Below are 12,796 nucleotides of genomic sequence, written 5' to 3' on the forward strand. Positions count from 1 at the left end.
CCTCCTGCCTTACTTAGTAGGCTGGTGGCCAACAGCCTCCCAGGGAAGAAGAGACCCACAGTATGTGTGCACATCCTGCTTCTATTGCTTGTACAACGAGTTGAACAAAGGTTACATTTTGATATCTAAAATATATATCAACTATGAAAACCATCATAATTATTCGTGCATGCTAATAAACTGAAGAAGTTAAAATTATTTGAATTCATTAGTTCTCTTTAGTTTAAAGGGAAATCTATGTGAATCTACCAACAAGACATTTCTACTGGCAATTGAAAGTGATTTTGTTTTTACAAAACTATTTTCTCTTTACACTATCTGACACTAATCTCATGAAGACATCAAACCTAAGACCCTGCAACTGTTGACTTGGCAAGGAAAAAGATTTTTCTCAAAGATGAGAGGCATTTGTGTATGTGAATTCTAATAAAAACAAAACACAAATTAGTAGCACCATATATTTAATGTTAAAGAATTTGAAGTATAAAAATTAAACAACACATGATTTCAACATTTAAAAAACATTAACAATCTTCTCAAACAATGAATATCAAAGCATAAATGAAGCATAACTATAAAAACCTTAAATATATTAACAGTAAAGTTACAATTTATTTCTGTAACAAATATCAACTAAAATATTTAGTTACTTTCAAGGACCACAATGGTAGACTGATTTTTCATTACAACTGCCAAAAATTTGCATCTTAATCTTTTTGTTGCATCATTTCTTTCTACATAATAGCTAGATGCTTCTGGTTACAGAGCTGCTCCAAACTCCACTACAGATAGCGGTCCTTGGCATCTACTCTAGTACAACCACTGTCTTTAAATATTTAAATATTTTTAAAATGCTACTTTACAAAGTTGTTATAAAAATAAACCAAAATACTGGAATCTTTTCAAACTCAGGAATTAGAAACTCCCAAAGTTTACAAAGACTAGTAGTAGTTTGCTATCACTGAATAACTTTTAACTGCATATCTGCAAATCCTACCACTTTTGTCATTTGGAATTATAGCTGATGTTGTTAAGATATATTGTTTTAAAAGTCAAATGTGAAAACCCAATTCTAAAAATACAACAGTATTTTAATTTGCTACCTTATACAAAGAAGTGTTTATACTAATACATCCAGACTTTCTTCAGAAGAATGAGGCCTGATTGGAGATATATAGTCGTTGTCCAACATGGCTGCCATTAGCAAGTGATATTGTTGGTGATAAGGTATAGCTGGGATAAGAATAAGGCCTTGAAGTATAAGGAAGCACGCTGGGAGTCCCAGAAGAGAGGGTAGCGCTAACAGGGGAAAGACTATTTATTGAGCTGCGACGGAAATTGTAGTCTGTAAATAAATATATGAACAATTATGCTGCACATCTTTGTGGACACAAATTTAATTCAAAAGACAAAACACTGAAGCAACAATCACATCTTAACATAATGTTCTAACATGTAATACCTTATGATACTGTAGTGTTGGTGGATTACTATCACTGCAGTGCAAACACTAACAGTTACATCAAGTCAGGAGTTTTTCCTTAACTGACAACACTGCATAAAAGGTTTTACTAGTACTTTCTTGGGTATCTTTTTCTTCTTAACACAGAAAAAGAAAACCTCTGATTTCTCTTTAATCAACAAAGAAGCTTCTCTTAAATCTGGTTTTGACACCACGTGTAGGTCATGAGAAAAAAAGATAAATGAACAGAAAATTCAGGGGTTTTTTTTTCTTTTCTTTTTAAAACTATACTAGGCATCAAGCCAGCATAAGCATTTGCCCCTGGACTTCTGGTAAAAACTAACTGTCCAAAATTTCATTATTTAAATGCTGGCACAAACATTCAAATAACCAACACATCAATTTAACATTAGCATCTCACTGGTACCAAAAAAACAGTAAAATGAATCATCGCTACCGAATAAACTTCAAAAACCATTATCAACTTAATAGTATAGAAAATTATCCAAAGTAAACAAGTTATTAAAACAATTATATTTGAAATATTAATTTCAAACAAACATTCATCTTATGTACCAATAATTTCCTGCTTCCTTAATTGTAGTAATTCTGTATGCATATGTTTTATTGACCAAATTTGTAGATCCTCTACTTCCAAAAACTCAACTATGCTCTTTACTGTGGTGTTAAGTCAAGGTGATGACTGTGACTGTAAAATGACCATTTATGAAAGTTGTGGAATTGTTGCAGTGGAAGCAACAGAATAAGATCATTAAATACACAGGTCAAGCTTCCCCTCCAGTGTCATTCACTATGAAGCCTGTAATTTAGTGTTGTCATGGGACTTAATGTTTAACGAACAGGAATGAGACCAACTGCAGGAGAATAAGCTCAAGCAACATCAGAAAGGACCTATTTAAGAAAAAATAAAAAAAAATGCAATTCAGTTGCAAATAGATTTAATTGCTAGCATTGTAAAACTCTAAAAAAAGATTAACCTTAAACCTAAATTTATGAATGGTACCACAAGATCAATTAAGCAGCATGTTTTAAGAAAACATAAGCATGTTTTGAAATGCCCGAAACCATGTTCAAAATATTTTGGGTATTTTTAAGTCAGAAGTTACGTTGAAATCATTTGCTTTTCTAACATCACTTATTTCTTCTTTTAAACATTCTACTTTATCCAAGGATTAAAGTATTGAAATGCAAGCTGAAATATTATGTGATTTATGTATTAGTGAATACTGGCCCTTTAAAAAGTTTTCCTTAAGATTATTATGCAAATATAGTCCCTTAATAGCCACATACCTCTAATGCACTTAGCTCTTCAAATTTCACTAATGTAGTCATCAACGACATGATTTAGAAGTGACTTCAATAGGTAGGAAATGGAATTTTCAAATAGGATTATGCTTTCTTTGAGTTTAGACCTATTAAAGAGGTAGAGAGCCTACTTGCAGAATGTGAACTCGGACTCTATCTCCAGGGGAAGATTTACAAACAAGCCAGAGAGCTGGCTGTGAGCCTACCGCTTAGCACTCTGACAGACCTCTACCAAAAGCCTTTAAGAAAACACAGATCACCTGGTAAAGTCTCATTAAAAAAAAAAAAAGAAAAAAAGAAAGAAAACTGCATTAAATCCAAGATTAAAAGTGGACTCATAACATTGTCATGTATGAGGGGAAACTATCCAAACTACTATAAGAACTGGGCAAGTGAAAGACTTGTTAGATGCTTGTTAAGATGCTTGTTATGAACTCTACTGCGAAAACACAGATGCTCTAGCTCTATGCGCGTTCTTGGTAAACCTTTTTGCTGTATCTCTGCGATGGTAAAAGGCTGGGAACAGGGCTGCACGGGTGTGGGGTATAGATACTATGCTCTCCAGTTCTTCACTGTGACCACTTTGTATTCAAACAGGAAAACGTGAAGTTAGCAGCTGGTCACACGACATCTTCCTCTACAGTTTGTATGCAGCCTATACACGCATATACACAGAGGGTGGGGGGTGTTGTACACTACATCTTACTCTGACTTTGGCTGGCCCGGAAATCACTTTCTAAAGAGATGGGCCTCAATTTTTCACTGACGCCCCTAATTCTCCCTCCCAAGTGTTGTGATAACAAGTATGCACCATCAAACCTGGCCTAGCATTTTTAATGATAGCTATACCAACCACTACATGTGATATTGTATTTCACTGTGGTTTTAATTCAGATTCCTTTAAGACTAATAATGTGCTCATTACGTATGTAAACATCATTGTTCAGATATGCTCTGTCTCTTGGCTCATTAATATTTGTCTTTTGACTACTAATTCAAATAAACTTTTTACTAATCTAATTCCAAATTGAAAACTGAGAATGAGCTACAACTTTACAAGTCTTTAATTCAAATGGCCCCAATTCTTATGAATGACAAAGAAAAAAGGCAGTTGATTTAGGTAAGACAGAGCCCTAGGTAAATGGATAAAGAACAAGTTAAAACTTTGAGACCTCCTGATTCCTAGGAAGGTATTGCTTCCATCCGGCCAAGCTTTTAGAGACACCGTAAGCAGAGTGTTTAAAAGAAAGCACATCCAAAGGTTTCCACTTCAAATGGCCAGGAGAACGAAGGTCAGTGGTGCACCAACCTACTTCCACAACTTCCCTTCTCAGTGTGTGCAGCACCTCATTTCCTTATATGCTAAAATGTTTGTGCTTTCATTTGTATTGATGCAGGGATCAACCATGAGAATGTCCTAATACAGGCTTCTTCCCTCCCTCCCTCCAGACAGTGTTCCACTTATCACTGCCCTTTCATTTGCTATTTATATTCAGCCAAGGATGAGCTTGATTCAGATTCCTTTGCCTCTTCCTTCCCAATACTGGGAAATACTAAGAAACCATGAACAGTAGATGCCTCTAGCAACCAAAACTTAGCACATGAACAAAAGGATAAAGGAGGACCCACATAAAAAGAAAGTATACACTGGCACTGGAATTTGTCTAGCTGCTCTTTTAAAGAAGCAAGAAGACCAAATAAACCATGTTGCAGGTTGTCAATTTTCCCTGTGTACTGAGAGATCATAATGGCAGAGTCCTTCTCACGGTAGCTGCAAAACCATCTGGACAGCAACCTCTGGGAGCAAAAGCCATGACTGGAGCTTTGCCAGTCTACGCTTCAAAGCAGTCTCCAAACCATTACTACATAAAGTGTCTGCGCCAGCGTGAAGAGAACAGACTTAGACTTAAAACAAAGACTCTTCTCAAGGTTCTTTTTTGCCAGTACATCAGTCCTCATAATTAGCGAGTCAAGCCCTAAGACGTTGTGAAAAGAAGGTAGTTCTAAAATAGCACCATCTGTTTAAAATTTAGGTAAGATTTAATATCAGTAAGCTTAAAAGCAATAGTTTTTCTAAAAATCTGTGAGGATAAATTTAGGGTCTAAATTAATAATATCATTAAATTAATAATGACATTAATAATGTCAGATAATACTTGTCAGGCACTTAGTCTACACCAAAAACAGCCATACAAGACCAGTTACAATTGGAACCTTCTAAAAGCACTACAAGCACTCTCATTACTCTCTGATAATGTTGGTTTAAGGCACACAACGGTGAAGTAACCTACTCAGGAACACAGAACTATACACAATTATTCCTTTATATGTAAAAAAGGAGTTTTAGAAAATCACAAACTTCCTTCACGCCCCAGGCCCACCTAAAACTCTTCCTTGAACTCTAGTGAGAAAACTAAACACTGAATTGTTATAGAACCAATTTAGAGTTGAAATATTGTTTTAATAATGTAGAAAAAAGAGTCTCATTCTCAGCTTAGTTTGAAAAACATCAAATCATCAAAAACGTAGCATTCACTATATCTGATTTAAACTACTATTTACAATCCTAGTGGTTCAATTTAGATATCAGAACATTGTCATGTTAAAATGTTTGAAAATATTTGAAATTTTAAAAATTAAAAAATAAATAATCAGAAAATATGGAAATCTGTTTAACTTTAAATCTTTTTCCTTAGTGAGTCTATACCTAGTAAATCTGTTATAAACAAAATGCTGCACAGGGTTTATTGGCTAATTCTGTCATTTCCTCATATAATCATGAGAGGAAACTTAAAACTGCTTTTCTGAGAACTAAATATACCACAATATTCCTAAGACATGTTTTCTTACCTGCTTACTTCCTCCAAATTCTTCTACACAGGTCCAGGCTGAAGAGACTGTGTTCCCTGTCTGTAAGCAGTGAAGACAGAAGAGAATTGAGTCTTTAGATTGATGCTATCCCTATCTTGGAAGTGCATGGAACCCTTGATAACTTTAGTTTAAAACTACTTGATTGGTAAATAAGAAAAAAGTGGAAAAAATGGACAACTGGCAAACAAGTATTGCTTTTGGACTTTGAAATGATGAATAAAGAAAACAGTATTCTGATATCTAAACAAAAATCATGAGTTAGTACATCATCAGGAAAAAAAACACTTCTAAGTCAATTAAGTTCTTACTCATCAGTGTATTCAGGAAATACTCTCTGATTTCAAAAATAAGTGAGACTGCATAATTTCAGAAAAGCAGAGAGCTCTAAGCATATTCATGGACTGTAAATGCTCTTTAGGTATAGTTACTTACACATGAAGTATCATTTCCTTCCTGTTTTCAGAAGAGATTGATGAATAAAATAATACTAAGTTTCAAAACCTTGCTTAACAAGTCAGTAAGTCAATTTTCCTAGGAAACTACAATAACTATACATAGCTCCACTGTAACATCCATTCATTTTAGCTGTCATCCGTTTCATATGCCTTGAACCTTTCCATCAGAAATACAGATCCAACTCCATGTTAAGAAACTGCATAAAAGTATGCACAAGTAGAACATGTCCGATCATCTCCAAAATTACTGTAGAGTCTTAAATAATACCTTAAAGATAATTCTACATAAAATGTCACAATAACTTGTTACCATATGATGAACTAGCCTACGTAACAATAAATTTTGTTTTTAAACACAACAAAGTATAGTATCATGATCTTAAGACACATTGCAAATCCAAAGAAATATACTTTTTTTGGGAAATGTCTTTGTCCCAGTAAAGACTGGTCAATTCTCAAAAGGGAAATGACAAATAGAGGGAAATTACAATACACAGAAAAATTACTGAAGCTCAGAGTTAAGAAACTGAGGAGGAGCTATTGTTGAAGCAGGCCAACACTGGTAAGACTAGACTCAAGTAGACCAGCAGCCTGAACTGACTGAAGCAGATCAGCATACAGCAGATTGCACTCAACTGTACTGACCTAGACCAGCAGGCTAAACTGGACTGAACTGAACTAAACTGAATTGAACTGGACCAGAACACTGAACTGGACTGAAGGAGACCAGCAAATTGAATGAACTGAACATAGAAATCTTCCCAATTCCCGCTGGGAATAAGACAATTTTTTTGATGTGATAATAGCTCCTCTCTGAGTAAAGATAATATTAAGTTAGACTCTAAATTCTCAGTAATTTTTCACATGCAGTATCCGGCATTTAATAAAAAATATAATAGTAGAAAATAAACTAGATCGCCTACAGCCAACAAAAATAGCTGTCAACAAAAACAGATCACTAAGATATTTAGATAATAAATTTTTAAACCATGGTATTAAAATAATTATGTCAGCAGTGGCACAAAACCCCACATGTAGATCAGTGGAAAAACAAAAGACCTATAAGTAAGCTCATTCTTACCCAAGGTGCTTCCTAGTGTACATCAGAAGAAAGACAGGGTGGGAAACTGGAAATCTGTGTTATAGGATATAGTGTGTGCATTTACACATACAAAGACAATTTAAAATAGATCAAATATGTAATGTAGCTGAAATTTCTAAACTATAGGGAAAAACATGTTACAATATAGGGACAGGATGTAACTTTCTAAATAGCTTGGGACACAATGAATGGCAAAAATTGGCAGATGAAATTGCAGTAAATAAAAATCTTTGCACAGCAAAGGCAACAGAAAATGAAGAAGACCGTACAGAACAGAAGTCTTTGCTACCTGTTCATCTGAGAGGGAATTAGCCAAGAGACAGAAACTCAACTAGTTATCAGAAAAACAAATCCTCCAAATTAATGGAAAAGAAAGTTCCCAATAGAAGTAAAAATGGCCAATAAATTTGTGGAAAAATGTTCAATATCTTTAGTCCTTAGGGTAATGTAAATGCCTAGAAGGACTAGGGATGCTTCCTCACTGCTAGTAGGGGAGTGAATTAGTGCAGGTACTATATCAGTATGGAGGTCCCTAAAAAAAACCTAGGAGTGATCACATGATCTATCTATACCAAACTTCTGAGATATAGCCAAAGGTATTCTGCGCCTACACACTGCAGAGCTATCTGTACACCAATGTTTACTGCAGCAATAGTCACATTAACCAACATATTGGAGACAGCCTAGCACCAGAGGACCAGATAAAGGAAATGTAGCATATATACACAGTAGAATTTTATTCAATCACAGGAATAAGATTATGGGGCTAATGCCCGGTGAACCAAAGTGCTTACTGCAGGGCCTGACAAACTAAGTTCAACTCCTGGGATCTACACCATAGACAGAGAGAACTGGTTCTTCCCTCCTTATGGATGTCACGACACATGTGTGTTGACACGCCCACACACATACACATACACACATACTAATCAACTTTAAAAAATACTTTTGAATAAAATCATGGCATATACAAGATAACGTATGGGGCTGTAGATAATCATGTTACGTGACATAAACTCAGAAAGATAAATATTGCTTTTTCTCTCATATGCAAACTCTATATTTAAAGGCAAAGACCCCATGAGAGCAGTAGTGACACTATTTGGAGTGAGGAAGGCAATCAGTGGGATGCCTGAGGAGTGAACAGAGGGAGAACAAACTCAAATACCATGACGTTAGGGTGAAGCCTACTTATTTTGTACAATGAATGCACCAATAGCAATCAGCTCAATAAACGGCTGAGGTTGAGATCTCCAGCACCCACATAAAAGCCTGGAAGGATGAACTCAGAGCTCAAGGGGGTGAAGACAGGGTCCTCGAGGCAAGCTAGCAGAGAAAGGAGACAAACTGGAGACCAAGAGAAGCCCTGCCTCAGTAAATAAAGTACAGGCAATTGAGGAAGACACCAGATGTCAACCTCTGGCCTTCACCTGCACATACACGTCCTTATAGTAAGAGTGAACACAAACATACATACATACTCATACATACACCCATGCAAATCACACATGCACATATGCTCATAAAAATGAATGGCAATAAAAAGTAGCATTTCAGAAAGATACCTTCAAGAGGATAGCGTCATAACATGTAATAATCTGAATGACACAGTACTATATTTTAGCCACAATTTCCAAAATTAGGAATATGGATATTAATGTATTAGCACACTATGAAACTACTAGAAGACCCATATATTGCTAATAAAGTATAAACTGGAAAAATAATTTTAGAAAAATGTTCAGCACAGTCTACTAATTTTTAAAAACAAAACTTTACTATATTTAATAAAACCGAGTGAAAATGATCAATAAACATATTATGTACAAGAATCATCATAGTATCATTACCTAAAAAGTTCAAAACTGACAGCATCAACAGAAGCAGTGGTTTACAAAATTCAGTAGGAAGCTTACATTCATAACAGCAAATAGGTCTGGGGTGAGCCTCCGTCGGTAGATTGTTTGCCTAGCATGCATCAAGTTTTGGGTCCAGCTACAGGAATACATGCCTGAACTCCCAACATTTAAGAATGTGGAGGCAGGAGGATCAAGGTAATCCTTAGCTACATAGCAACTGAGGACATCCTGGGATACCTTAGGCCATGTCCCAAACTTTCAGAAAGTAACAGCAAGTGAACAAAACTGCTACAAACACCACATGGATCATCTCCAAAAAAAAAAAAACAATGTTAAAGAACCTGACCAAAATAAATAAAATGTATTGACGTCAAGAACAAATGAAATAAACCATGCAAGAGTGACTAAATTAAAGAAGACAAGAGGGTAATGTCTAGAGGAAAATACAACAAAGCTTCTCAGGCAGGAAGCACACTATACACACTTGGTGTCACTAAGACAACACAATGTGTACACTTAGTTTATAGGTAATGAATAACTAGTAAAATAAAAAGCGAAACCCCTGGAGAATATAATGCCACCTATTGATATGAAAAAAGTTCATAATATATAATTGTGACAAAATACAAAATCATTGATTATAAGAGGTTATCAAAGCCAGGCAACACATAAAGTAGGAAAGATCCCAACTATGAAGATTATTGAAACTCTAATGGCTATTTTCAGAACAGATGTAGAATAGAAACACTATAAAATACAAAAACCACTTTCTCTCCATAACATCCTTGACATCTATTCAACTAGAGTTTTATAATTTAGTTTATAGCTTTAATTTCAATGAGAACAAGTCTAACAGAGAAAAATACTGGAATTTAAATTTAAATCACCATCAATTAATTACAAATGCTTTTAGCATAAGAAAGATAATGACAATTCTTAGAGGAAAGCCAAAAACTATAAGGAAGTATCTCAGTTTATTGTCAAACACGAGACTACAACTTACAGGTGTGCTGGTCCAATTTAATTCACAATTTATTGGGGTTATTTCTTACTTAAAGGTAGCAATTACTAGTGAATGTAGCCTGAGAAACATTTTAAGGGAATTATTTACTTTTCAAGAGACTGGTGAATAGAAAAAGAAATGTCAAAAATTCAGGAATAGAATAAATGGCAGTCAAAACACGGGAAGCAGACTTCTAGAAGGGGAATCACTCAGTGTGTAACTTTTAATTTTGTATTATATAGCAGAAAGATAAACTAAGTAGAAAATACCCATGTTCTCGTGCCTATTAAAAACCCTGTGAAATTTTTCAATAATTGGGGCTTGATCAGAATCCAGACTTGCCCTCATTTCTTCTTGTCTCCTGTCCCCCCCACTCATCTGCCCCCTCCACAGGAACCCATTGAAGACCCCACGGACTGGGACACTGAAATAAAGTAAATGGGAAAAAATAAGATAACAGGCTCATGGACTTAGATTATATAATCTACAAACAAAACAGAATTACCAATACAATATCAAAAGAACATATACATATACATGTAAAAATATGAGTTAAAAAGGTAAAAATAACTATGGACAGCTCTTGTATTAAAAAAAAAAACCAAAACTAAACTTTTCTATCCTGGGTTTACATTTTTTATTAATTCATGTTGATTTGTCAACTACATAAAATGTAGCCCCTACCTAAACACAACATGTGTTTTTAATTTGTTATTTGTTTTTATATTCTGCAAGTGTTGACTTGCACAGTGTGTGTGCTGGGTGTAGGCCTCGTGTGTATGCATGGCAGAAGTAAGGAACTGATCTCCCAGGACTGGAGCTGCAGATGCCTGAGCCTCTGGGTGACACAACAAACTCAGGTTACGTAAAAGACAAGCAAGAGACACCAAGTCCCAAGTTACATTATTTTAAATATATAACAAAAGGCTGGTTCCATGAAGAATTACCAAAGTATTAGGCAATACAAGTATAGCCAGCTAATGTTTTGCAGCAACTGTGGACCTACGTACTTTTCCTGGGCAGAGGGGATTATGTACCAGATAAGGATACTAAAAATGGAATCTAAAACTAAGCTATAAACCAGTCCCAGTCTAATAAGCTCTTTGAAGATCTTAATGTTTTAAATTCTGTGTACATTAGGACTGTGCATGAGTACAGTGCCCTTAGAAGCCAAAAGAGGGTGACAATGGATCCTCTTCAGCTGCTGTGAGCCATCTGGCATGGGTCTAAGGATAAACCCTGAGAGTCCTCTTGAAGAGCAGCAAGCACTCTGCTGAGCCTTCTTTTCTGCAACATCCTATATGCTTGTTGGTCTGAATTATTAACTTAGAATTATAACACAAATCATTATATTACCAATGTGCTATAATACTATGATTACTGGATCAGCTCAATATTTAATAGGTTATATCCAGCTACCCAGCAAATTATTCCCATAAAACTTGAGCTACTGCCAAATAAAAATCCAACACAGGTATTATAGTTGAAGTATAACTTTCCAGGAGACAAATAACGGCCCATGTGTAGTTAATACAAATCCACCCAATAATAACCATTTTAAAGAGCAAAAACACCCAAGTAGTTACTGACAATCTCCTTTCTTAAAACTTCTAATTGACTGGGTGACTAAGGTTGAAGCAACTGTGCTTCCTCTCGTAAGCCTAGAGACAAGCCAGTTATTCCTGAGACAACGTGCTGCAGAGCTTGGCCAGAGAAGAAGATGCGCTCTAGGACTGATCCCTCAGACACCAGCTCCTAGGAGTCTACCTGATTTGAAGCCAGTGTCTCTAAGCAAAGGTGTATGAATAATTGTAGAATATCTATGGTTGTGAGCCTAGCCTTTAACGGCTGAGCCATCTCTCCAGCCGGGCGTGGTGCCGCACGCCTTTAATCTCATCACTCGGGAGGCAGAGGCAGGCGGATCGCTGTGAGTTCGAGGCCAGCCTGGTCTACAAAGTGAGTCCAGGACAGCCAAGGCCACACAGAGAACCCCTGCCTCGAAAAGCAAAAACAAAAAAAAACCTCAAAAAACAAAACAAAACAAACAAAAAAATTGTAGAATATCATAAGCACAAAGTGGAGAGACATAGAAACAAACATTCCTAATCCCAGCTTTGGGGGGTGGGGTTGGTAGAGGCAGAAGGATGACGGGTATTTAAGATCAGCCTTAACTAAATAGAAAGTTTGAGGCCAGCAGGGCTTCATGAGACCCTTTCTCAGCAAGAAAAAAAAAAACACAAAATAAGTTCTTGTCAGTAAAAACGCTTACTGTCAACATCTGTCTTTAGTCATTAGTCCATCCACTACATTACATTGCCTCAGCAAAAACTGTTCTTGGCATATTAAATACTAATGAAGCAGAAAAGACTGGCTGAGGAAAGCTACCATCCATATTTCATACTAGTATCTCAGATTCACAATCAAAAAGAAAATGAAGGAGGTTAAAATAAGAACAACATTAAAAAAAAAAAAACTCATTTTAAAGCTACATTAAATAATGTATTTAGGCGACACCATGTGGCAGAACTATGAATTGCTGTTGCCATCCAACCACCATGTGCTGTAATATATTTGAATATTTAACCTAAAGGGAGAATTTTAAACAAAATAACAAAATTAGAATAAATTAATAAATAAATTAGATAAATAACAAAATTAGAAAATCAATTATCAATACAAAATAGCTAGTGTTGAAAATAAATATATTAAAGTAAGGAT

The 12,796-nt window shown here is 35.5% G+C and overlaps 1 protein-coding gene across 5 annotated transcripts in view; it reads right to left on the reverse strand.

Annotated features, from left to right (window-relative positions):
- Positions 1-478: 478 nt before the first annotated feature.
- RBM46 (RNA binding motif protein 46) overlaps positions 479-12,796 on the reverse strand; it is a 31,617-nt gene continuing 19,299 nt past the window's right edge. Inside the window, exons 5-6 of one of the 5 annotated variants that reach the window (XM_084768744.1) lie at positions 5,639-5,698; positions 1,203-2,374 (exon numbers count right to left, since the gene is read on the reverse strand). In XM_084768744.1, the coding sequence (XP_084624870.1) occupies positions 5,643-5,698 (56 nt within the window). In that variant the 3' untranslated portion in view covers positions 1,203-2,374; positions 5,639-5,642. Of the gene's footprint in view, positions 2,375-5,638; positions 5,699-12,796 lie in introns of all 5 variants that reach the window. The other 4 variants (XM_084768745.1, XM_084768747.1, XM_084768743.1 and 1 more) reach the window with 4 other exon arrangements.

This window comes from Acomys minous, assembly GCF_964271855.1.
Source record: "Acomys minous genome assembly, chromosome: 19".
Classification (NCBI taxonomy): domain Eukaryota; kingdom Metazoa; phylum Chordata; class Mammalia; order Rodentia; family Muridae; genus Acomys; species Acomys minous.